At 34.0% G+C, this 27,279-nt stretch overlaps 1 protein-coding gene across 3 annotated transcripts in view; it reads left to right on the top strand.

Moving 5' to 3' along the window:
• Nucleotides 1-27,279, top strand: part of RNF13 (ring finger protein 13) — a 115,890-nt gene that overhangs the window by 11,501 nt on the left and 77,110 nt on the right. For all 3 annotated transcript variants that reach the window (XM_010970393.3, XM_074369647.1, XM_010970392.3), the window contains exons 2-3: nucleotides 15,044-15,173; nucleotides 20,799-20,879. In XM_010970393.3, coding sequence (XP_010968695.1) covers nucleotides 15,060-15,173; nucleotides 20,799-20,879 — 195 coding nt within the window. In that variant the 5' untranslated portion in view covers nucleotides 15,044-15,059. The remainder of the gene's footprint in view (nucleotides 1-15,043; nucleotides 15,174-20,798; nucleotides 20,880-27,279) is intronic.

Genomic DNA, 27,279 nt, shown 5'->3' with positions numbered 1-27,279 from the left:
GAAGACTTTTTTTTCCCCTTAATCATTTAGAGTAAGTTGTTGACCTGATGCTCTATACCCACCAAATACTTTCGTGTAAGATTCCTACAAACAAGGATAGTCTTGGAGAAATGGGTGATTTTAGGGTTATAGTAAGGAAAGTACGAGATGGGACTGGAGAATCTTGTGCCAGAAAACAAAGAAGTGCTCAAGAAAGATGGGCACATGTTATTTATTTATTTATTTTTTAATGAAATACAGTCCTTTACAATGTGTCAGTCTCTGGTGTCCAGTACAATGTCACAGTCATGCATATACATACGTATATTCATTTCATATTTTTTTCCATTAAAGGTTATTACAAGATGTTGAACATAGTTCCCTGTACCATACGAAAGAAACTTAAAAAAAAATCTATTTTTATATATAGTGGCTAACATTTGTAAATCTCAAACTCCCAAATTTATCCCTTCCCACCCGCTTTCCCTGGTAACCAAAAGATTGTTTACTAAGTCTGTGAGTCTGTTTCTGTGGACACAAAAACCCATTGGAATGAGCCTCCTTTAGACTAAATTAGGGACAATTGGACATCAAAATAATAATTACTATAATGTATTCTAGTCCATTGAATAAAACAGTAATCCATATTTCCATACTAATATAAATGAATAAACTGAAAATTTGATGAGAAATGGTATAATCTATTGCAGACAGAATAATGACCCTTAAAGATCCTAATACCTGCAACCTATGAATATGATAACCTTATATGCAAAAGTAATTGTGCAGATATAGTTAAGTTAAGGACTTTGGGGTGGTAATGTTACCCTGGGTTATCCAAATATGCCCAGTGTAATCACGAGATATCATAAAAGTGGAAGAAAGGCAGAAAAGAAGTTTGGGATAATGTGATGTGAGAAGGAATCAATGTAGCATTGCTGGCTTTGAAGATGGAGCAAGGGGCCCTTGAGCCATGGAATGTGGGCAGCCTCTGGAAACTGATAAGCATAACAATCAATTGTTGTATAATTCAAAACTTTTTTTTTTATTTTAAAACGTACATGGGTAATAGCCTAGACTAGATTTGTGTGACTTCTAAAAGTAAATGATACTTCAGAGACTATGGGTCCTCTTTCAGATTCTGCACCATGGTAACACTCCAGTGGCCATATATTCACTTTCCTCTTTTCCCTATTGTTAAGTGAGAGGAAAACTGCCTTATCTAAATACCATTAAGAACGGAAAGATAATTGTGTAAATTATCAATTTATTATTTTTCCTGCTCCAAACTCACTCTTCGGTACCTACTCTGTAGTAATGGACTAGACTTTAAGCATTTCTCCTTCACAAAGAGCATGATGTTAAGCTTTACTCGGTGCTGGAGGGCACAGAGTGCCAGAGGGAACTTACTGGAGGAGGGGATTTTTCCCTCCTATTTTCTGTGAGCTGTGTTCCCCTCACCCCGCCTCCGGGCCCCTACCCCGCTCCTGCTGCATGGTCTGTCACAGTAGATACATCTGGGGGTGGTCTGCCTCAGCCATGTGCCCAGAGTACACAGGCTGTTACTGATCCTGCAGCCCCAGTCCAGACCTCGTGACCACCTTGCTACGGCCCTTCTGAAGTGGATGGTGTACACCTCAGGCCTCATGCCTACAGTGCCTTGACTACCTCTGCGCGCTTGCCCGCTAACCTTGGCCTGCCTGTGGCCTGGGGAGTTGTCTCCTGCAGTTCTCTTGACATGGATACTGTGCATTTCAGGCCTTGTGCCTACAGCCGTGTCCTGACTACCTCTGCACGCCTGCCCACCAGCCTCAACTTGCCTGTACTCCAGAGGGTTGTTTCCTTCTTGCCTGGCAACGTCACTTTGCCATCATAGTTTAATCATTATTTTTTGTAAAAAAATTAAAAGCAGCTTTATTGACTTATTACTGACATACAGTAAACTGTACATATCTAAAGTGCACAATTTAATCAGCTTTGACATATTTATGTAACTGTGAAACCATCACCATAATGGGGTTAATGAACATATCTGTTACTCCCAGAGGCTCCCTCATGGCCCTTGGGAATCCCTCTCTCCTGCCCCTTGGAATCCCTCATTATGTCTTTATTGTTATGATCCTATCATAGTTCAGTTATTATCTATGATATACATCCTCTGTTTAACTTACTGTATAGTTTCTCTCTCCTGACTGAACTGTTGATTCAGAATTGGTGCCTGGAGTGGTTCTAGGAAATAGAACTAAAAATTTGAAGTTTTGGTATTGGTTTGGTTGTGCCTTTGGGCTCCTTACTAATGGAAAGGGGATGCTGGTAATCCATGTCCTCACAATTAATCCAGCTATAATCTGTGATTGGCTGTGAGGTGTTGCTAAGTGACACATATGCCTGGGAGCCCAAATGGCTGCTACATTTGACCTTTATGCAAAAATGATAACTATAAGGACTGTAGTGTAGGATGAAATCTTTTGAATGTAATTGAGTGCTTAGAGAGAGAAAATGACAGCTTGGGTTTGTTAACGCACAGCTCAAGATCTGCCTTTTGTTCACTCTTTTTTGATTACACGTTTCACTTAAGAAGAAATCATTTCATCTTCTCCAGATTGTGAATGGACTTGTGAATTATAAAACCTTGTTGCTCATTAAAAAAAAATTGGCTGGAGAGGGATATAAAATGGTTGGAGAACTTGAATAGATGGAACAGATTTCTGTTAAGATTTCTGTGTATTTTCTTCTAGGGTTTTATTTGGTATATATTATATGAAATGAAATAGCCTTTAGAAAGTTTTAATTGTTTATTCTGAAATATGCAGATAAATATAAAGAAAATAAAAATCATAGAGTCCCACTACCCGGAGTTTACGTGTCCATATTAACTAATGTTTGTTTCATAGTATTTATGCATATTTTTAATGTATACATGAAATATTTTTAATGTTAAGGTCTTAGAAAAAAAATATTTTTAACCGTAGTTGAGGTAGCCATATTCAGAGGTTCTGCGGAAGATAATAATGAGGAAAAGCCATGTGTGTATTCATTCTACAAATACTATGCACCTAATAAGTGCCAGGCACTGTTTAGATACTTGTGATATATCCATTAAATAAAGATGACTATCTTGGAAGAGTTTATATTCTTGCAGCAAAGATAGACACTAAACAATAAACATAACGTTTAAGCAAATTATAATCTGATAGAAAGTAACGACTATTATGAGAAATAAAAAACATAGAGGGGATTAAGAGGAATGAGGCATGGTAGATACGTAGGCAGGTTGCAGACATTTGCCAAGGAACAGTGTGGTGCACAGAAAAGGCCAAGAACGGAGCTCTAGGGTGATATTTTAAAGAAATAATTGTTATCATCAGTGGGAATGGCTTGATCTGGTGCCCCATACTCTTCTACTATTAACACAGTAGGCTAAATTTCGTGCTTAACACCCAAAGTGTGTGGGGCATTGGGCATGCTCAACTTCTTGTTCAGAAATTATGCACAAATTAAAGAGGAATGCAGGTAGGGGTAAAGGATGAGGGAATTGGTTCATTTGTTCAGTCCATCTCTAGTACTTACACATAGAAATTGAGACCCCTAAAATAGGGAAACTGGAATGATAATGCAAGTTACTTTTTTCCCTGCATTGTTTTTGTTTTTGTTTTACTTGACAAGGTTGTTCTGAGGATTAGATGGAAAAGCATGCACGTCAGATGTTTAACAGAGTGCCTGGCACAAAGTTAAAAAGTTCTCTATTGATTTGTCTACAGTGATGGTGCTGATAGTTGTGTGAAGTATCATAAGAACAAAACAAAACAAAAACTCTTCTGGTTCAGGAGATTGATACTTTGAAGTATACTGGGCATATTTTTGATAACCTAGAAAACCAGAATTTTCTGGCGTATTTTCCTAAATGATGTTTAAGATTCTTATATCTATGAAACCAATTGTCAATTGCCTTTTTCTTGTTTGCTGCATAGCTTATTGCTGGAGTTGGCACCTATGGCATTGGTGACAACAGTGGTAGTTGAGAGAACTATGAAGTGTATTTTTATTAGCATTTCTATTTCTCTATCTTTTTTTTTTTAACCTTTTTCTAATTTTTGACCCTCTACCCCATCCCTCATTGACTTGCAAGAAGTTTATGAATAATGACTTTGTATGCCATTTGGCAATCTGTGCTTGAGAACTGTTTTCTAAATTTGTCTTGATCATATGGATTCACAAGGGGACATTTTTTAAAAATAAAATTATATACTTTCTATCTGAATCTCCAGGGTAGGGGCCTGAGAACATTTATTTTTATCACAGGCTCCTGGGTGATAGGTGCTTTTACTAGACTAAAGCATATTTTCTAAACTTCTCTGGTGGTAAGAATCATTAGAGTACATATTAATAATATGAGTAATACAGATGACTAGATCCCATGTCCACTGAAGAGAAGATATAACTTTGGATTGGACATGAGTCTAGTTTTAATAGTTGGCTTATTTGTTGGCTTGCTTAGTGTGTGTGAGAGCTCAGTAGGCTGCTGATTGCTAGGTTTCATAATATTTCCATGTAGTCAGAAGAACAAAACAAAAAAATCTTGTTTTGAATGGCAGACTGCTTTATTTTTTTTCCTTTTAAAAATGGTTAGATATCACTGATACAGGAAAGTGCATAAAACATTTGTATATGGCTTAAAAGCAATTATAATCGAAATTCCCATCTTACCACAACCCAGGTCAAGATATGGAATGTTGCTGGCATCCCAGAAGCACCTTTTCCCTGATCACACTCCCTTTTCTTACCCTTGAGGTGACCATTATCTAGATTTTTATAATGATAATGTCCTCATTTTCTTGATATTTTTACCTCTTAACTGTGAATTTCTAAGTAATATCGTCCATTTTGCCTTTTAAAGGACTTCATATGAGTGAGATCATAGTTTTTGCATTCTTTGTGACTTGCTTTTTTTGCTTAGGGTTATTCTTGTGAAACTCATCTGTGTTGGTCATATAGCTGTCACTTGTTTTCATTGTTGTAGAGAATTACATTATATGTACATGCCAAAATTTATTAATTTTACTTTAATGCATATTGCTCAATAATGTTTAGTATCAAAAAGGACAACTCATTGCCTATATCTGCATAAGGAAAAGGGAGGCTATGTTTTGGAGAAGAATAGGACATGATTTTTGTCACTTAACAGAAGAAATATTCTTGGTTATATTGATACATATATTTTTTAATTGAGCTAACATTGGTTTATAACATTATATAAGTTTCATGTGTACAACATGATATTTTGATCTCTGTATGCACTATAGCATGCTTACCACCAAAAGTTTGGTTTCCATCTGTCACTATATATTTGACTCCTTTACCCATTTTACCTTTCCCAACCCCTTTCCCGTCTGGTAACCACTCATCTGTTCTCTGCAGCTGTGTGTTTGTTTTTGTTTGGTTTGGTTTCTCATTCATTCATTCATTCATTCATTCATTCATTTATTTATTTATTTCATTTGTTTTTTTATAATCTGCATATGAATGAAATCATATGGTATTTGTCTTTCTCCATCTGACTTATTTCACTCAGCATTAATACCCTCTAGATCTGTCCATGTTGTCGTAAATAGCAAGATTTCATCTTTTTTTTTTCTTTATAGTTGAGCAGTATTCTATATATTTACCACATCTTTTTTAATTTGTTCATCAGTTGAAAGGCACTTAGGTTGTTTCGTATCTTGGCTATTGTGAATAATGCTGCAGTAAACAGAGATGGATATATCTTTCTGAATTAGTGTTTCATATTCTTTGGATAAATACCCAGAAATAGAATAGCTGGATCAACCTATTTAGTGAAATGTATTTGGCTATTATAAATTTTACACTAAAATAGTTAACTAGCTGTTTAGGCATATTTTCTGTTAGTGCTTGCCATAGCATATATTCTTTCGATGTGTTTAGTAGTATAAGATACATTTATGGAGAAAAATAAATTGAAATTACTATCTATTAAATCTTTTTTCAAATTAGGAAAAGATAACCATTATTTTAGCAGTGGAGTATTTTGGTCAAGCTTTTGAAATCCCAGTGATACATCCAGTGATACACAAGAATCTAGCTGGAGAACCAATGGAATATGAGCTTACTGAGAGCTTTTCTTACGGAGATTGTTAGCTGTTTTATGAGTGTTATTTGGCACTGAACTAGTTGATGTCAAAATGTGAGTCATCTTTAGAATTGAAAGTTATTTGGAAAGGAATTTCTTGAAAGTAATATTGGTCTTAAACACTTACTAAATGCATCCCCATCTATAAAATGAAGTTTAGAATATAATTTTGTATAGATGAGTTGCATGATAGTGTCACAGATTTAAATGTGAGGTTAGGATTTACTGTGCTGCTTGGGGAAATTTTAAAATTTTGCAATTACCAGAGCTGCATTGGATGACTAACTGACATCTGTGCTCTTAAGACATACAGATAATCACATGTGCTAGCCATGGTGCTCAAATCCTTAAAAACAACACTAAGAGAAAATTAACAAAATCAAGAATTGGTTCTTTGAAAAGATCAAAATTAGTAAACCTTTAGCTATATTTACTAAGGAAAAAGAAAGAAGACTCAGCTAAAACTGGTCATGAAAGAGGGAACATTACTACTGATGTTACAGAAATAAAGAGGATGATAAAAGAATACTACGAACAATGATAGAGTGAAAAAAAAATGGATAATCTAGATGTACTGGACAAGTGCCAAGAAGCACATAATCTACCAAGATTGATCATGAAGAAATAGAAAATTTCAATAGACCTATGACTAGAAAGAGATTCAATTGATAATCAAAAACCTTCTAAGAAAGAAAAGCTGATGAGTAGATTGCTTTATTGGCCAAGTGTACCAAGTATTTAAAGAAGAATTAATACCAGTCCTTCTGAAATCTTCCAAAAAGTTGAAGAGGAGGGAACAATTACTAACTATTTCTGTAAGGTCACCTTTACCCTGATATCAAAGCCAGACAAACACACTACAATAAAAACAAAAACTGCAGATCACCATTTCTTTTGAATATTGATGCAGAAATCCTCAACAAAGTACAAGCAAACCAAATTTAACTACACCATGCCAAGTGGAACTAGTTCCTAGAATGCAAAGATGGTTCAATGTATAAAAAGAAATCAGTATGACACACTACATTAACAGCACAAAGAGAAAAAAACACATGGCCATTTCATTTAATGCAGGAAAAAGCATTTGACAAAATCCAACACCCTTTCATGATAGAAAACACTGAATAAACTATAGAAGCAATTTCTTCAATATAATAAAGGCCATATATGAATCACCCACACTTAACATTATACTCAGTGATAAAAGACATAACTTTCCCTTTAAGATCAGAACAAAGAAAAGGATACCCGCTTTCACCACTTCTATTCAGCTTAGTGTTGGAAGTCCTAGCCAGAGAAATTAGGCAAGAAAAAAGAAATAAAAGGCATCCAAATTGGAAAAGAAAAAGTAAAATTATCTGTTTGAAGACATGTTCTTACATGCATAAAATAAGAATTCCACAAGAAACTTACTAGAACTAATAAATGAATTCAGCAAAGTTGAAGCACATACAATCCACGTGCAAAAATAGTTGCATTCCTATATGCCGCAGCGAACAATCCCAAAAGGAAAGTAATAAAACAGTTCCATTTACAATAGTATCAAAAAGAATAAAATGCTTAGGAATAAACTTACTGAAATGGCAAAAGACTTGTACACTGAAAACTACAAAATGTTGCCAAAAGAAATTAAAGAAGACACAAATAAATGGATAAACATCCCATGTTCATGGATTGATAGGCTTAATATTGTTAAGGTGTCAGTACTGTCCAAAGCAATGTATAGATTCAGTGCTATCTGTATCAAAATCCCAATGAAAATTTTTGTGGAAATAGGAAAATCCATCCTAAAATTTATATGGAATCTCAAGAGTCTCTGAATAGTCAAAGAAATATTGATAAAGAACAAAGTCAGAGGTCTTATATTTGCTGATTTCAAAACTTACTATAACATTATAGTAATCAAAACAGTATGGTGCTGGGGTTGTGGGTATAGCTCAGTGGTAGAGCACATGCTTAGCATGCACAAAGTCCTGGGTTCAATTCCCCAGTACCTCCATTAAAAAACCCCCCAAAACCAGTATGGTTCTGGCATAAAGAAAGATACGTAAGGGCCAATGAAATATCATAGAGACCTTAGAGAAAAATCCTCATGTATATGCTCTAATGATTTTTGACCAGAGTGCCAGGATCATTCAATGGGAAGGGACAATCTTTTCAACAAATAGTATTGGGAAAACTGGATATCCACATACAAAGAATAAAGTTGGACACATCTTATAACCCTATACAAAACTAACTTAAAAAGGTTGAAAGACCTAAACATAAGAGCTAACATACAAAACTTTTAGACAAAAACATAGAGGGGGAAGTTTCATGACATTGGATGTGGCAGTAATATCTTAGATATGACATTACAAACACAGGGAACAAAAGAAAAGAAAAGATGAGTTGGACTTCATCAAAATTAAAAACTTGTGTATCAAAGGACACTATACAGAGTGAAAAGACAACTCATGGAATTTGAGAAAATGTTTTTCAATAATGTATCTGATAAGGGAAATATGTGCAGAATATATAAAGAACTTTTACAACTCAATGACTACCACCACCTGATTGAAATGAGGAAAGGACTTGAATAATCATTTCTCCAGTGAAGATATACAAAAGTTAATAAGCATATGAAAAGATGATCAACACCATGAATTATTAGAAAAATGCAAATCAAAACCACAACGAGCTGTCACTTTATACCTATTAGGATGACTATTATCAAACAAACAGAAAAAAAGAAATATTGGCAAGGATGTGAAAAAATTGGAACACTTGTGTGTTGCTGCTGGGAATGTAAAATGGTGCATCTGTTGTGGATAATGGTATGGTGAATCCTCAAAAAAAATTAAACATAGAATTACCATATGATCCAGCAATTCCACTTCTGGGTATATACTCCAAAGAAGTGAAAGCAGGTACTCAAATAGATATTTGTACACCCATGTTCAAAGCAGCATTGTTCACAGTAGCCAAAAGGTAGAAGCAATCAAAGCATCCATTAATGGATAAATGGATAAGCCAAATATGGTAAAAACAAATAATGGGATATTATATAGCCTTAAAAAAGAAGAAAATTCTGACATATGCTACAATGTGGATGAATCTTGAAGACATGCTAAGTGAAATAAGCTCAGCATAAATGGACAAAAAATGATTCCACTTATATCAGATACTCAAGTAGTCAAATTTATAGAGACAGAAAGTAGAATAGTGGTTTCTTGGGGCTAGGGGCAGGAGGAATGGGATATTAGTATTTAATGAGTACGGAGTTTCAGTTTGGGAAGATGAAAAAGTTGTGGAGGTAGATGGTGGTGATGGTTGTGCACAACAATGTGAGTATAATTAATGTTGCTAAACTTTACACTTAAAAATGTTTAAAATGGTGAATTTTATGTTGTGTATTATACCACAATGAAAAAAATGAAGCTGAAGTCCTTCTAGAAGATCACTGAAGAGTTAAAACAATTGTTTATTCACTGTTAAAACTTTTTAGTATACAAATTATCAAACAAATTATCAAATTATCTTTTTATTATAGAAAAGTGGAGAAATAGGGTAATGAACCTCAGAATAATCTTCTCCTAGATTTAACATTTATTAGTCTTTTGGTTTATTTATTTATTTATTTATTTATTTTTGGCTGGAGAATTTTAAAGTAAATTACAGGTATCGTGACATTTCATTCCTAAGCATTTCAGTAGGCATCTCCAGAAATAAGGAATTTCTCATATGACCACAATACTGTTGTCATGCCTAAGAAAATTAACATTTTAAAAAATGTATCTGATATCTAGCCTGAATGGTCACATTGTCACTCTTGTTTGTCAGTTATATTTTTATTATTGGTTTGCTTGAGCCTTGTGTTTTGTATTTGGATTTAATGTTTCTTATCTCTTTTAATGTACAACAGTCTCTTGCTGTTCTCCCATTCCATCCCCCTGCACTGTTTTGTTTATCCTATTTAATTTTATTGAAATTCGTGCAATGCCCTCAAGTAACACACCACCTTATCTTACTTACTTAGTTCTAGTATTTCTTATAAACTTGAAATTAGAGCTAAGGCTTGTTAGAATTTGGTGAAAACAATTTTGGCAGGAATACATCTCAGGTGGTACAGGCTGAACAGAAAATAGAATGAGAATTTGCCAGTTGAAAAACCTTTTAGACAGAGTCAGGAGGCTAATTTCGGATAAAATACTTGTTTATAATTAGTAGTGGAATTCTGTCAAATAGTAGGCACAAATAAGTATGATCAGAGATGGTGGTAATGGAGGCATCTCTAGAAACCTGCTTGGTAGTTCTCAAGGATTTTTACAGTTAACCTACACAATGTTTTCCAGTTTTAATGTTTTCCACCAATTAGGAAGTCATTTTTATAATAAATAATGTTGTCTAGCAGTACAGTTGACAGTCTATATTTATCTCAACCCAGTAGTGTAAGTGCTAGAAGAAAGTATCAAAGGATTTAAGCTTGTTAACCTTTCTTTCCAGAAGACTTCTTGGAGAAGGGAAGATTTAACAACAAAAAACCCCTATTGTATTTTTTTGGAGAATGTATTAACAGCCATAGACGTTTTTCACAGAAACTGCATATATCTATACATACATAAAATTTTGCATACAATTTTATAGGATTCATAGTATCCACCTAAATTTTCCTTTGAAGGTGGAGTAGTTTCTGGATAACACATGAATGAAGGTTAGAGCTGGCAACAATAGGATGCATTCTTGGAAACAGTGAGTTGATCAGAGTGAGAGCAAGGGCACCTGCTGGGCTACTGGAAAATAAAACTGTTTAGTTTGGACAGACTCTGAAATGTGAAAATTGTAGGCCCTTTTGCCTCTTCTCCAACATTTGCTTCTGTTGACTAACTGCCTTCCTTCCCCCACATTCATTTCAAAGTTCTTTTCTTTCTTGACTTTTATGAAATTAGTCTTTGTCTTTCTTTTCTCTGCTTTCTCTTTCTAGTCTTAAATTTAGATACTCTTCAGAGTTTTCTTTAGTCCTCTTCTCTTTTTAATTTTTACTTTTATATTAAGATCACTTTAGTTACATCTTCTGTTGATAATTCCTAAATCTCCCTATGTCCTGGGCAGAGCTCCTGACCTCTATTTATCACTATTTACATGTCCACTGGAATGTTTTACAAACATCAAGTGAAGAAATTCCCAAATTGTTCTCACTTCCACTAACTGTGGTTCTCCTATATTTTCTGTCTCATCTATTGACATCACCATCCAAACTATTTTCCTCCTATATTCCAGTGGTGCTTTAAGCCCTTACATGCATTTTTAAATTTATTCCACAGACTTATCTTTTAAATCCTAAATAATCTCCTTTTGCAGTTGAAGCAGTTTAATCATTTTGCCTCAAAATCACAGTTAGCATGTGGCAGTGCCAAGATATAGACATAGTTCTGCCTAATACTAGATCTCGTATTTCTTACCACAGTTACGATACTACCACTCAATTCTATGACTTTAATCTAAAAAAAAATTAAGGATGTACCTGTAAGGTTTAACTATAAGAGTATTTATTGCAGAATTTATAACAGTAGAAAAAATAGAAGGAGATTCAATCTCCAACAATAGGGATTCCGTTAAATCCATTATAGAACATTTATATGGAATATCATGTGGTCATTATACATCATGTTTTAGACCAGTAGTTTTCATTTTGTATTAACAGAGTCATAAATGGGAACCCAGTGTTTTAAATAGAGTTAAAAAATATTGTTTGAAAGGGATGGAAGCCCGAGAGAGTCTCATGGACTACTGTCTGTAATGGTTCTTGAGGGGAGGTTAACCCCTGTAGGGTTTGAAATTTTTGATTTTTTTCAAGTATAGTTAATGAATCAGGAAAATATTCACAATGCAATAAGTGAAAAGAATAGTTAACAAAACAGCGTGTATAGTACATTCTCAGTTTTACTAAATAAATAATTGAATGTACATATAACTAAAAGAATGGGAGGATATATATATATCAAAATAGGGATATTGGTTATTCTTTTATTTGACGATTATGAGTGATTTTAATTTCTCTCACGTTTTCTACAATGAACAAAAATTAATTTTACAAATAGAGATTATAAGAACTCCTGAATGTGTTATTTTAAAAAAGACAATAAAAGCAAAAAGTATAACCAAAACCCACTACAATTATTAAATACACACACACACACACACACACACACACAGAGCAAAAGAAGTAAATAATCCAGTGACTGTTGTGCCATGAGTGTTGGCTTGAAGCCCTTCAGTACGTGTGTAAGCATAGGTCCATTACTCTGCCTTTTGAGCATCAACCTTGGAAATTGATGCTGTTTTCAGTTGGGCTTTAGAATGTGGACTACAGAAGCAGCCTGCTTGGGTTCAAATACTGGCTCTGCTATTATTCATTGTTTGACCTTGGATAAGTTACTTAAAAGGGCCTAAGTTTTCTCCATCTATGAAGTGATACCTTATAGGGTATTGTTAGAGTTAGATGAGTTAAATTCAATAACATGCTTAGAGCAAAGCCTGACACTTAGTAAGTGATCAGTTATAGTTATGATTATTGTTATTCATATCCTTAGAGTTATTTTCCCTATAAACCCTCTCTTCCTCTCCTTCCAAAAATAGCTAGGGATTCCAAAACTTTACAAGGAGAGTCATAGTCTTAATTTATTAAGTTTCCCAAACAGGTCAGTGGTCAATATACTGCATATTTATTCTTCCTAGCAAAATTTAGTAGCAGCTATACCGTATTTTATAAGGATTTCCATGTTTTTATGGTATTACTTCTGCCCAGAAATTGTCTAATGTGGTCCCCAAGACTAACCCCAAGATTCAGTGATTCACTAGAGAACTTACAGTACTCAGTATACACTGATTTATTACAGTGAAAAGCTACAAAGCAAAATCAGCAACAGGAAAAGGTACATGGGGTAAAGTCGAGAGGAAACCAGGTGTAAGCTTTTAAGAGTCCTCTCTCAGTGGAGTCACAGGGGATATGCTTAATTTCTCAGCAGTGAGTTATGACAACACATGTGACATGTCTACCAGGGACACTCATTAGAGATTCAGGGTCCGGGGTTTACATTGAGGGCTATTCAGGTAGGCACTCTCCAACTAGCATGTACCAAAATTTCAGACTCCCAGAAAGAAAGTAGGTGTTCAACATAAACCACATTGTTTGCAGAATTTAGGCTTCTTATCAGGGAATGATGGGAATGATCCTGAAATCTAAGTTCTCAGATGTCAGTGAAGAGCCAACCTTGCAAGCAGTCTTTCTAAGGATAGCAGTCTCAGGCCTGCTATGTTACCTCTTTTCTCCACAGAGGTATATTTTAAATGTATTTTACCTGAGAAACTAATATCAACAAATTATGCATTTTAAAAGAGTTTTGTTGAGATATAATAATACACAAACCATAAAATTTACCCATTTGAAGTAAAAAGAGCAGTGATTTTTAGTATATTTATAGATCTGTGCAATCATTACCACAATCTAATTTTAGAACATTTTCATCATCCAGAAAAGAAACCCCATATCTGTGAGCAGTCATCCCTCATTCCTGTCGGTCCCTCCTCTCTCCCTTACTCTTACCCCCACCCCTAGGCGACCACTAATTTACTTTCTGTCTCTGTGGAACAAATCTATACATTTAACATACTTTCCACCTTTATTTAACCTCTGATGTAAATGACTTTGTAAGATGGTAGTTCAAAAATTGTTCAAGGGAATTTCTCTTTCCGTACATGTCAGAGTTTGAGTCTGTATGGTAGTCTTTAAATCCACAGCCTTAGCAACAGCAATCATCATCAAAATTGTTATTACATGAGTTAGTGGGATTTAATAAAATAATTCATTATAAAGGCCCTTGTCTTTGCAAATGTCATTCTCATCATTTAAAAAGTATGTTATACAATTGATTGAGGCTTACCAATGGGAATTTTGATACTTACTTGCTTAACATTTAATCTTTTCACTGTATCTTTTTGCTGTAAGATAGACAGGGACTCATGCAGAAAATTGGATGAGGTTGGGAGAGGTGGCTGCACTATTGCCATTAAGATGTATATATTGTTAGAAGGGAAAGGACAAAAAGGATTACTTTATAATAAGTGGCTATTTTGGAGGGGGTATAATATTCAAGAATAAATAAAAAGTAAATTTACATGTAAATTTATGAATTATATTTAAAGAATTATCAAAATTCCTTAAGGTTATAACATTTAAAATTTATTTAAAAATTTTTATTGAAGTACAGTTGATTTACAGTATGTTAGTTTCTGGTGTACAGCATAGTGATTTAGTTATATATATTGTTTTTCAATATAGGTTATTGCAAAATATGGAATATACATAGTAGGACCTTGTTGTTTATGTATTTTATATATTGTAGTTTGTATCTGGAGTAGTTAGTATTAGGAGTTTGCAAACTCCTAATTTATCCCTTCTTCCTTTGGTAAGCACTCTTTTTTTAATAGAAGTGCTGGGAATTGAACCCAGGACCTTGTGTGTGCTAAGCATGTGCTTTACCACTGAACTATACCCACTCCCCCCAAGATTGTGAAAAAAAAATTATTTCAAAAGTGCTTGTGTGTTTTTTAATTATTATTTTGATTAAAATCTAGTTTTTCCCATAATTGAGTTAATAGACAAACTGAAAACTGTGGGAGGCTCTTTCTTTTGTGGTTAAAACACAGAACTTAGTCACCATGAGTTATGTAGGTACTGACTAACATTGGGTGTTTACCTAAATGTCCAAATCTGTGTAAACTCTTATGCTTTTGAAATACTAGTTTCATTTTAGTGTTAATCCATGTTTGTAATTAAAAGAGACATTTCTGGACAACAGGAAGTAATATATCAAATATCTTATTTTCAGGGACAAAGCACCAGAACTTACTGTTACTTATCTGCTTGTCTCCCAGGTGATTCTGCATCAAGATGCTGCTCTCTATAGGGATGCTCATGCTGTCGGCCACACAAGTCTATACCATCTTGACTGTCCAGCTCTTCGCATTCTTAAACCTACTGCCTGTAGAAGCGGACATTTTAGCTGTAAGTAAAGTTTAAATTTAAATTAATTTAATTTTAAATTTAAACAGTAAAATTTGTTCATGTCTAAAAACATCCCTTAAAGAAAAGCTTTAAAAGAAGTCTTAAATGATGGGTGTTATACAATAACAAAATAATAGAATCTTATAAGGTGTTTATGTACAAACATAGAGGCATATATACACATAGTTGTTACTTGAAAGTAGGAGACCTTGCCCATTTTTTTATTGCCTTGATTCTTAAGACCTCATGTACAATAAGTTCCTGATAAATGTTGTTGCTCTTGAGTGTGTGTGTGTACTCTTGAGTGCTCACGCACGTATGTATCTGCATGCTGTGTGTTTAATGTAGAATCTTACTGTTTTTGTTGGTAATTAGTATATCTGTAATGACTTGACAGTGATATTTTAAAAAATTGTGCAATAAGTCCATAGAAAATTTCAACCTAAAATTAACGTCAGTGAGTCAGAAGAGAACCATAATGGTCTTATCTTTGATGGTGGATAGAAAAGTTTTTAAAGAAGAAGGTTGCTCTTCAAAACCTTATAGTCCTTTCTAGGCTACTGTCTTATTGTCCTCTACACTGGGAAGTGTATATGTTTCCTATTTCTCATTTCTGTGAAGTTAGAAGAAGAGTTAACTATATCTGTAAGTGTGTGGTGTGTGTATGTGTGTACGCCTATACTCTAGGTATTTTATTTTGCTAAGGATTTATTCGGTTTGGGGGTGGCTTGTAGGCGATTTGCTTAATAATATTAGGTGAGAAATAGAAGGGCCAGAATTGTGGCTGACCAAAGCTTAATGTGGTCCTTAGCCATGCTTCTGCATACTGCAGTACTTGTGGAAGGCTCTAGAGTCATTGTAGAACTTGGGAGAGCCAGGCTGGATTCTATCCCATAACTTTTTTGAAGGCATAGTAAATCCCATCCCTATGAGATTTCTTACCCTCTGTCACTCTCTTTGGTAAAGAACTGGTTAATTAGATTTTTATAGAATAGTCTGGATCTTTTTGAGATGGAGTGAAAGTAGAACCTTTAAGGACTGAGTCCATTGCTATTCAAATCTCTTCTCTAAATTGGTCCCCCAAATCCTTGGAATAGTCTTAGGTTGACTTTGAAATGAGGTAGAGGATTTGTGGACTGATCAGGGAATGAAGTTCTCCTTGTGTCTCTTTTCTCCTTTACTTTTTTTCATTCTCTCTCTCTCTGTCTTTCCCTCAGTTGTTAATAACACCTGCCACTCCTTGTTTCTTTCTTTCTTTTTTACCTGAAGTGAACTGTTATTCTATGGTTCAGCTGTGTGATAAGTTAAATAATGTTTCAGTGGGCAGCTCTAGGAATTTAACTAGCTGTGTGATGTGGATCAAATTACTTACCCACTATAAATGCCTCTTTTTTAAAAATTTATAAACTGGATTATTGTAGTGATGATTAAATAAAAACTGCTTAGAATGGTATCTGACACATGGTAAATGTTTTATCTGTTTTGTCTTCATTATAATTATTCTCATCATCCTTCACTCACTCCCTCAAGCAGTGTATGAGACTGCCCAAGTTGTATTATTTAATGTAGAGGTAAAACAAAATGTTAGAGAACAGTCAGTTCTTACCAGCAGTGTGCCTTGTGCTTCAGGCAGGTGGGTATGGAATGTGTGGTGATGTCATCTAGCGAAGGAATTATTAGCATGGGAGCTGCTTAAATCTGGTCTTTATGCTGACGCTAAAGATAGAGGCTGACAGGAATGCAGGGAGAGCTGGTGGGGGGATGGGTTGTGAAGTTATGTAACTGGTAAAAAGGAGAACTAAATACTGAGGCAGAGGAACTGGATGTGGTAACAGTCATTCAAAGGGGCTGAGTCAAGAGGTAGAAAATATTAGCTCCTTTTAATTGAGTAAGAATACCCCTGAAATCTGAGTTTGTAGTAATAAAATTTAAATAAATTGGACATCAGGTTGATTCTAGTTTCATTTAGATGGGTATTAGGATGCTGTTTTTGAAAAGATAAAGTCAGTTTTAGTCATACTGTTTGTATGCCTGATGATTGTATTTTTGGCACTTGCATTCCCCCACTTAACTATTAATTCCCTGACAACAATATTTGTCCTCTAGTTGGTGAGTTCTAAGAGGCTGTGGAGATGCTACTATTGAGTGTGTTGCTGACTAGTCAGTAAGTATCTCTAGATCATGAGTACCTGGAAGGCAGGGCTGTGTCTTACTAAACTTGATGGTTCTGGTACCTAGTGAGGGTTACACAGTAGGAATTCAGTAATATTTGAACTGATTAATAGTTTTTCTTTGGAATTTTAGTTCTTTCATATTTTCTTTTAATATTATTTATTCCTTGGAACTTTAGATTATTGTTATTTCTGTTAGCAGTTTATTCTCTTTTCACCTCTTATTTCATTGTTGCTCTTTCCTTTGACCCAAAAGGAAATGTGAAGTTTTTAATTATATAGGTTTCTGTCTAGAAACATGGAACTTTAGAATTGGCAGAGGTATTACAATCTGAACAATGTTGAATGTTCCAAGGTCCATAGACTACAAGCGATTTGTTAGGGTTGAGCTGTGCCATGATCTTATTGAGAAGTAATATCCATCTTATTTAGTTTCAGAGTCAAACAACCCAATATTGGTTTACTCCAAACCTACCTTTTGATTCTGTTGTAGAGATTTGTCAGAGAGCTATCATTGCTTGGTAGTTGGTTGTGGGTTCAGTGGGCAGAGTTAGGAGAGAGGCACCCAGTGGTCGGTAGTGTGAATGGATTGGATTATATGGCTTGGTAGTTAAGAGTTCCCACAATGAGAATTACAATCTGAATTGAATTCCATTTCTACCACTCTGTAGCTCCATGACCTTGGGCAGTTACCTAACATCTCTTGAGTCTCAGTTTATTTATGAAAATGCAATTGTAGAAGAGACAGTGTAGAGCACTGGGTTAAGAGCCTGGGCTCTGGAGCCAGACTGCCTGGGTTAGAATCCTGGTTCTTCTTATTTACTAGCTTAAGTTATTTTCAACATTCTGTGGTCAATCTGTAAATGAGGATGATGGTAACAGTGGCTGACTTTATAGGGTTGTTGTAAGGATTTAATAAGTGAATACCTATCAAGTGTTTAGAATGATGTCATAAATGTTCATAATTGTTAGCTATTTATACTTTCTAAATTGTATTAAACCTTCTGTTAAGGCTGCTGTCAAAGAGTAGAATTGGTTAAGAAAAGACCATTTTTTTTCTTTCATATTTCTTTATTTCTATAATTGAAAGCCAAGTGTTGCCTAAGTCAGCTGTAAGAATCAGTTGTTCTCTCTGGCCTGTAAGATTTTCAGTCAAAGAAAAGACCTTTTCAAAATAAATAGATTAAAACTGTTACATGGTAATCACTGAGTGTAAAATTCCAGAGAGGAGTAATTTTATTTTCTACTTTAAAAATTTTAACAGTGAGTATGCTTTAATTTCATGAATAGCAACTCCCTCATATTGAAAAAGTAAACCACTTTTGTACTAAAGATGTTTCTGTTTGTCTTGTATATGATAGGAACATGTTTTGTTTTAAAACAATGTGATTGTAAGAGGCAACATGAGCAAAGTAATGATTGTTTTCTTAGGGAAAGACAAAGCAGTTTCAAAATGAGTCTCACTCAATAACACAACTTATTCCAAGTCCCAGTGTTAAAGGTACTATAGTTCAAGCTAGATATTTTATTTCTGAAATTCTAGCCAAAAAGTGAAACTCCTCACTATCAGGAAGTGATAAAATACTTTAGTACAGTTGTAGATTTTCCATTTCCTGATTTTAAAAGAACATTTTAAAAAAAGTACTGCCTGTACACATTTATATATGTATATTTTTTGGTTTGTCTGTGTTGATCTAGATCAGTTTCTTTATTTTATAGTAGTGTCTTTGGCCTTGGAAGAGTTAAATGACTTTCTCAAGTTCAACACAAAGCTGATGAAAATTAATTAAATCAATTAAAGAAAGATGTTTTAATTAAGAGGTTAAATGATACATTGTGGTAATGCACATAAAAGCATTTTATGACTCTTAAAGCACTTTGTAAACCGTAGAGCATTCTGTAAATGTGATTATTTCTGAAGTAGGAAATTACTCTGAAGCAGTGCTGGCCTCCAGGTATACTGCCAGGCTGGTTATCCTGAGGTAACAGAATGGATAGGTACAGTGATCAAATTCGGATGCTTGAATCACACAATGCATTGAATTAATTGCAAACATACGGTAAGAAGCATAGGTAAAAGATGGGTATGTTAAGACGCTTAGGATAAGATGCAGGTGGGATGCAAGAACCACACTATCTGAACCCTATGTTACCTGTTATTAGTTTGTGCAGTCTCTATGCTCCATCAGCTTTCCCTGGTAACTATGTGGTTACCGGGACCTGAGTTGAGAGTGAACAGAGGAACTTGACAGATGGAAGGTGTCTGGATCCAATGTTTGCTTGCTCTGTTGAAGAGACTCGAGGTATTTACATTTGAACACAGCTGTAATTTGCTGTTAACCTGCAGAGCTATTTATCTGCGTGTTTCTGGCAGATGACACAAGAGGCTGCAGTGGGGATCACCAGTAGGTGTTTGATTTAGGGACAACATAGGTATCAATCTGGATGTGTGACCTAATTCATGCTTTGTGAATATTTAAGGTTTGCATGATTCTTCCATCTTTTGCTCTCTATATGTAACACTCTTGCTTTGTTCCATCCTTTTAATCTGTATTCAAACCAAGGTGTTCTATTTTTTCTGAATTTGGCTTACAGTTTACGGACAACTATCTTAACTTCTGATGTATCATATAAATTTCTCTTGTGTTTCAGAAGTTACTTGTTTACTATCTTTTCTTAATTTCATCTATCTAACTTGTTTTTCTTGTTTTCCATAAAGCAGATTGACTATAGCATCTTAAATAATACAGCAACCTCATTTCACAATTATCATTACTGTTGTCTTCTATAAGCACAACAGATTCTTGTTTTGTTTTGCTCTATTTTGGTAAAGGACTGATAAATATTGTAGCATAGGAATCTATATAAGGAAGGAAAAGTTGTTGGAATTTGAATACCTTTAACTCTCTATATGTATGTATTTCACTGGATTTGGTCCTTTCATTATTCAGCTCTAGATAAAAATGTTCAGATTACTTTAAAAATGGCAGTGCCTTAAAAATATGATTTGATGTTCTTCCTTTCTCTGGGGAAAAGGCATCTTTCATAGGTAGAGCCAGAAATCCTGTAAATCTCTATTAAATTAGACCCTTGTAATATGGAAAAAATTAAGTGGAACTCTTGCTGGAAAACAATCTATCTAGAAATTCTTTGGGAATTTGTCTGAGGGGAAAAACTGAGAAAAACAATATGTGGTTTAATATTACAGAGTTATTGCTGTTGTTTAATAATAATTATATGAAATCAGAATCCAATTTAAGCAGTTGTATATCTAGTAAATTGCATATATTCTTTTCTACTTTAGTGGATGTGCACTTACAAAATTGATTTTATGGTGATAAGCTGTGACAGTAAATGAGAATTACAGACATGACAACTTAAATAATTTAATAAAGTTTTTAATTTTAATGTTATGTGTACATTGGTTGTAACTTGTTTTTAATTTTATATTTAGTATAATTTTGAAAATGCATCTCAGACATTTGATGACCTTCCAGCAAGATTTGGTTATAGACTTCCAACTGAAGGTTTAAAGGTAAGAAAAATAGAAATATATGGTAAAGGCATGGGTATTTAGTAAGGTAATTTTTATTGCTCTGTATTGTTTAAAAAATGAAACTATTTCTTACTATTACTTATTATAAAACATATACATAGTCATATGTAAAGAGTTCAGACTGTTCAAAAAAGTATGAAGAAAAAAGTGAAAAATCACCAAATGATTGTATTATTCTGAACTAGCTGTCATGTTTGGTATATAATATTTCAAACCTGTTTTCTAGAATATGTGCCGTATGTGTTTGTAGATATACATGTGCGTATATATGCATGTATAATATATATATGCATATATACTTATGTAAATATTCACATATACAATGAATTTGTATTTAATACTGATAGAAACATGCTACTTCATTACCTGCCTTTTACTTAATTATAAAATTTTCATGAATTTCATGAAAAGAATATCTTTTCATGCTAATAGGTAAGGATCTGCATTTTTATTTACAGTGGCTGCATGGTTTTGCAATATCATGAAATACTGTGGATTTTTGAACATTAGATTGTTTAATTTTTTTACAGTAGATATTTAGGTTGTCCAGTTTTTGCTATTATAAACAGTGCTTCAGCGAATGTCTTCATTCTTGTGTATTTTTCTATTTATTTGTGTAAGATACATTTCCAAAAGTAGAGTTGCTTTGTTTATAGAACACATGTTTAAAATGTTATATATTCCAGGCTACCCTTTGAAAGTTTGTGACAATTTAGAATTTCATCTAGTGTCTGAGACTGTCCTTTTTTCCACATTCTCTTCAGTACTAGATATTACCAAATTTTGTTAATTGATAAACAAATTCAGTGAGATTCAACATCCTACTGTTTTTTGCCCATTTTGTGTGTGTGTGTGTGAATGTGCATGTATTGCCTGCTAATGCTCTTTGCCCATTTTTAAATTAAGATATTCATATTAATTTGTAAGAATGCTTTATATATTGAAAATATCAGTCTGTTGTTTGCCATATATGCTTCAGATTGTTTTTTCCAATTTGTCCTTCATCTTTAAGGTTTCAGAAGTTTTGTTTATGTAGTTAAATATTGTTATCTTTCCCTTTGGAGTTATGCTTAGAAAGTCCTTCCCTATTCCAAGATAATGCAAGGTTTTTATGTTATGTAAGTTAGAATACATGAAATTGTGTATGTATGTATGTACCACAGAATGTTTTCAGTTTGTTCTTTCTTAAAATTCCTTATTTAAGTACCATAAAACTATTATTCTTAATTAGGATGGCAGGCATCTCTGAGAGGGATGTATCAGTTTTTAATTTTTTTAAGATTCTAAATTATTAAAAAATTCCCTACATTGTATAACTATTTGTTATTATAAAAATATTTAAACAAAAAAGAAATATACAGAGGAAAAAGGAAGAGCCTTCCTGTACCCCTTCCTCTCATGTACATATCAATCCCACTTCCCTCTTCAGAGTTCAGCATTAGGGTATTATGTGCTCTTACAGGCCCTCAGACCCTTTTCTGAATATGTAGTGCTATTTAGTTCATAAATTTATGAACTCATAAAGTTCATAAATGGTTACCATTTGTATATATGAACATTTTCTAATTTTTTACAGTGGAATCCATTCTAGCTAACTTACCCAGAAAGGGATTTATGAAGGGATAAAGATATTCAGAGTATCATAGTCTGGAGAAGCAGTTTCCAAACTATTTCAGGAATAAAACCCAGAAGCCCCTTGGAGAGCTGGCTTGATGCAAGATTGGTGCAGCCACTGACCCCTAGAGAAAAGCACATCACCTTGTCTCTGATCCAGAAGCCTCCGTGGTCTCACCTCAGTCTGCCTCTATTGCCACCCAAGCTAATCAGAGATACCCTTTGCCAGACTGTTTCTTCAGCTCTAACACCTGGGGTTTTCTGGTTGACAGACTCTAGGCCATGTAGTTATTAGCCATATACTTTAGTGAGATGCCTAGCTATGAGGGAGTCTGGGTAATGTAGTTTTTATTGTTATTTTTGTTGTTTTAGTCTACTTTGGAAAGGTGTGATTCATAGTATGAGAGAGTGGTTGCAGAAAATTTGAGCATTGTGAATGAACGATAACCACTATAGTATTCCGTAATTTGACTTCCCCAGCTCCCCACACTTAGCATTATGTCTTAGAGATCTTTCCACAGCTATAGCTATAGATCCAGCATGTTTCTATTAGGTACTGCATGGTGTTTTGTAATATGAATGACCATAATTTATTATTTTTTTAACATTTTTTATTGATTTATAATCATTTTACAATGTTGTGTCAAATTCCAGTGTAGAGCACAATTTTTCAGTTATACATGAAAATAGATATATTCATTGTCACATTTTTTTCTCTGTGAGTTACCACAAGATCTTGTATATATTTCCCTGTGCTGTACGGTATAATCTTGTTTATCTATTCTACAATTTTGAAATCCCAGTCTATCTCTTCCCACCCCCTGCCCCCTTGGCAACCACAAGTTTGTATTTTATGTCTATGAGTCTATTTCTGTTTTGTATTTATGCTTAGTTTTTTGTTTTTTTTTTTAAAGATTCCACATATGAGCGATCTCATATGGTATTTTTCTTTCTCTTTCTGGCTTACTTCACTTAGAAGAATGACCATAATTTATTAGTCATTTTCTATTAACAGATATTTTGATTTCCTATCCAAAGTCCACTTATTTCTCTAGGATAGATGTTTGGAAGTATAACTGATGAATCTATGGGCATGTATATCTAAAATTAAAATTAAATTACCTTTCCAAAAGTCTGTACTAATTTATTCCCATTAGTGGTGTATGGGAATACCCATTCCTCCACCCTTGCCAACACTGGATACCATTTCTTTTCTAACTTTTGCCTATCTGATGGGCAAAAATATTAATCTTGTTTTAATTTGCATTTCTCAGATTACTAGCAATTTTGAGCTGGCAATCTTTCTTCCATTCAGCATAAGGAGTAAGACCATCCCTTTTCACTAAAGAACTTTTCTGCTTAGTAAGCTGATTTTAAAGAGTTCCACTAACTCCTGATACAACCATAGTCTTATTGGTGCTCCTGTATTACTATGTTATTGTTAAGTGAATTCAGTTTACATTTAAAAGGTATTTTGACAAATTTGTTTTGTCACTGCCTGAGAAAAAATAATGTTAAATATCTGCCTACTTTTGCACAGTGACAACATAGGGCAAGCCCCAGAGATGAAATATAGTGAGATAGTAAAGGGCGTATTCTAACAAATTATTGAATCTTTATGGATGGCTTTTATATTTGCATGACTGGCTTGCCATTGCCCAGAATCAGAATTCACAAGTGCTAGCCTACTCATTTTTTTTAAAAATACCTTTATTGTGGTATGGTTTCTGTACAGTAAACTACACATATTTCAGATATACACTTTGATGCATTTTGATACATGTATACACTGTGAAACCACTACCACAATCAAGATAGCTAACATTTCCATCACTCCCCAAGAGATGCAGTTTTGAAATCCCCAACATATCCCTTCCTTCCCCCTTTAACTTCTGGTAACCGTAAGTTTGTTCTCTATGTCTGTCAGTCTGCTTCTGTTTTGTAGATAAGTTCATTTGTGTCTTTTTTTTTTTTTTTTTTTGATTCCACATATAAGTGATATCATAGGACATTTTTCGTTCTCTTTCTGGCTTTCTTCACTTAGAATGACAATCTCCAGTTCCATCCAAGTTGCTGCAAGTGGCATTATCTTATTCTTTTTTATGGCTGAGTAGTAGTCGAGAGTGTGTGTGTGTGTGTGTGTGTGTGTGTGTGTGTGTGTGTGTATAAAACACATCTTCTTTATCCAGTCATCTGTCAATGGACATTTGGGTAGTTTCCATATCTTGACTATTGTAAATAGTGCTGCTGTGAACATTGGGGTGCATGTGTCTTTTTGAATTACAGTTTTCTCTAGATATATACCCAGGAGTTGGATTGCTAGATCATATGGTAAGTCTATTTTTAGTTTTTTAAGGAACCTCCATAGTGACCTCCATAGTGGCTGCACCACTTTACATTCCCACAGTGTAGGAGGGTTCCTTTTTCTCCATATCTTTTCTAGCATTTATTGTTTGAAGACTTTTTAATGATGGCCAGTCTGACTGGTGTGAGGTAATATCTCATTGTGGTTTTGATTTGCATTTCTCCAGCAATTAGTGATGTTGAGCATCTTTTCATGTGCTTGTTGGCCATCTGTATGTCTTCTTTGGAGAGTTGCCTATTTAGGTATTCTGCCCAATTTTTGATTGGGTTGCTTGTTTTTTTTGATATTAAGGTGTATGAGCTATTTGTATATTTTGGAAATTAGTCCCTTGTTGGTCATACCATTTGCAAATATTTTCTCCCATTCTGTAGATTGTCTTTTCGTTTTGTTGATGGTATCCTTAGCTGTGCAAAAGCTTTTTGTCATTGTTTACAAAGAAGACTTGAAGTGAGGATGGCTCACTATAGTGTAATTTCAAGGAAACTAATTAAATGAATGTGTTAAAATATAACCTAGTTAATTAAAAAGTATAATATGGTTATTAAGACATAGCTGAGAAATATTTTAGTTGTAAACTTTGCCTGGATTTTTAGTTGGATATCTTTTGTAGACATATGCTCTTAATTTTGTAGATTTTATAGTATCACTGGATTCTACTGTTTCTAAGAGATTGGTTATATATAGTATAACCCATATCATTTGGAATTCTGTGTTTACATTCCATTTACATATGCTCCAGTATTAAGCTAATAGTATTTAAAGGCTTTTCCTATTATCCTCCATCAATTTAAAAAATATTTGAGTATGGGAAAATCAGAAAGCCAAAGAAAATTTTAGCTTTTTGAGCTGTAATGGAAAAATGTGAATCTTGCATGGATTAAAATATAGCATGTTAATGTGTGAAAGTTTTTTTTAAAAGGGCTTGATATTTTTAACTAAGGGAAGCTCTTTGTTTTTAGTTATAGATTTTAATTGGCTGTTTTGTCAGATATCATCTCCAGAAATCTCCCCCCCACCTTTTGGTGGAGACCCTGTGGCTGTGCCTCAGAACAAAAGGAAAGATGTATGACATCAATATGTTCCCTGAAATCTGAATACCTTACAAGAGATCTGCCAATGAAATATGGTATTGTGTGGTCGTTATCCAGAGTTAGACACTCACAAAGAGTTTGTTACTGAGAATCCCTGGTAGACATTTTTCAGAAAGTCTTTAACTTCTAGGTTTTGTATTGTAGCCCCCATTCCCTTCCCTCTCTCACTGAAGGAAACTTAATTGAAAGTGTTGCTTTTTTGCTACATCCTTACCAAGACTTGTTATTGTCAGAATTAAATGTTGGCCAACCTAATAGATATAAAGTGGTATTTTGTTGCTTTTACTGGATATTTCCTGGATTATTAGTGAGATCAAGCATCTTTTTATGGGGTTATTGGTCAAGCAGGTTTATTCTGGTTTGAATTGTCTTTTAAAATCTATTTTTGTATTGGTTTGTTAGTTTTTAAAATACTGTTTTGTAGGAATCTAGACACTAATCCTTCAGTTATATTGCCCTATAAATATTTTCTTATTTTGGCTTTTTAACTTTAAATTGCCTTTTAAAATTATGCTTAATTTTAAATTTTAATATAGATATCTTTTTTGATGTTTGGCATTTTCTGTGTCTTAAGTAATCCAAAATTTATAAATTTTTCCCATGCCCCCACCCCAATTCCATGATCAGAAAGTCTTTAATCTACCCAGAATTATTTTATTTTACAGTGTAAAATAGGCCTCTGTTTTTACCTTTTTGAAATGAATAACCAACTACTAAAGCATCATTATTGCATAGGCAAGATTTTACATGGGGGTTTGTAATGCTAGCAAGATCTCTTGCTAGACTCTGTTTATTATCAATATCATTGGAATAATTCAGTTATATATTGAAGGCCAGTCTTAGAAGGATCAATCTTTTCTAGATTTCTTGTTTCTATACTTTTAAGAGCTGCCTTAACATGTAGAGGGGAAAATAGTGATTACTAAAAATTCAAACCGGACGTATCGGATTTACCTCTGATAAAGGAGCCTAGCATCGGATTTCCTGAGTGTTCCTATCAGTGGCAGATCTTGTCTTCAGCAAAATACCCTTTGGGCTAGATTTACCATTATCACTGTATACAGTGTTTTGTAATCTGGTACTCTGCCTGTGTTGATGAGGAGCTGATGATGATACTTTACGTTGATGAGGAGAACATAGAAGATGAAGGTCATAGTGTGCAGATTTGATATATATATATATATATATATATTTTAAATTAGAGTATAGTTGATTTACAATGTTGTGTTTGTTTCAGGTATACAGCAAAGTGATTCAGTTATACGTGTATATATATTCTTTTCCAGATTCTCTTCCATTATAGGTTATT

This window comes from Camelus bactrianus, chromosome 1 (assembly GCF_048773025.1).
Source record: "Camelus bactrianus isolate YW-2024 breed Bactrian camel chromosome 1, ASM4877302v1, whole genome shotgun sequence".
Classification (NCBI taxonomy): Eukaryota; Metazoa; Chordata; class Mammalia; order Artiodactyla; family Camelidae; genus Camelus; species Camelus bactrianus.
The sequence above is the reverse complement of the archived record's forward strand: the minus strand, read 5'-3'. Positions and strand labels throughout refer to the sequence as shown.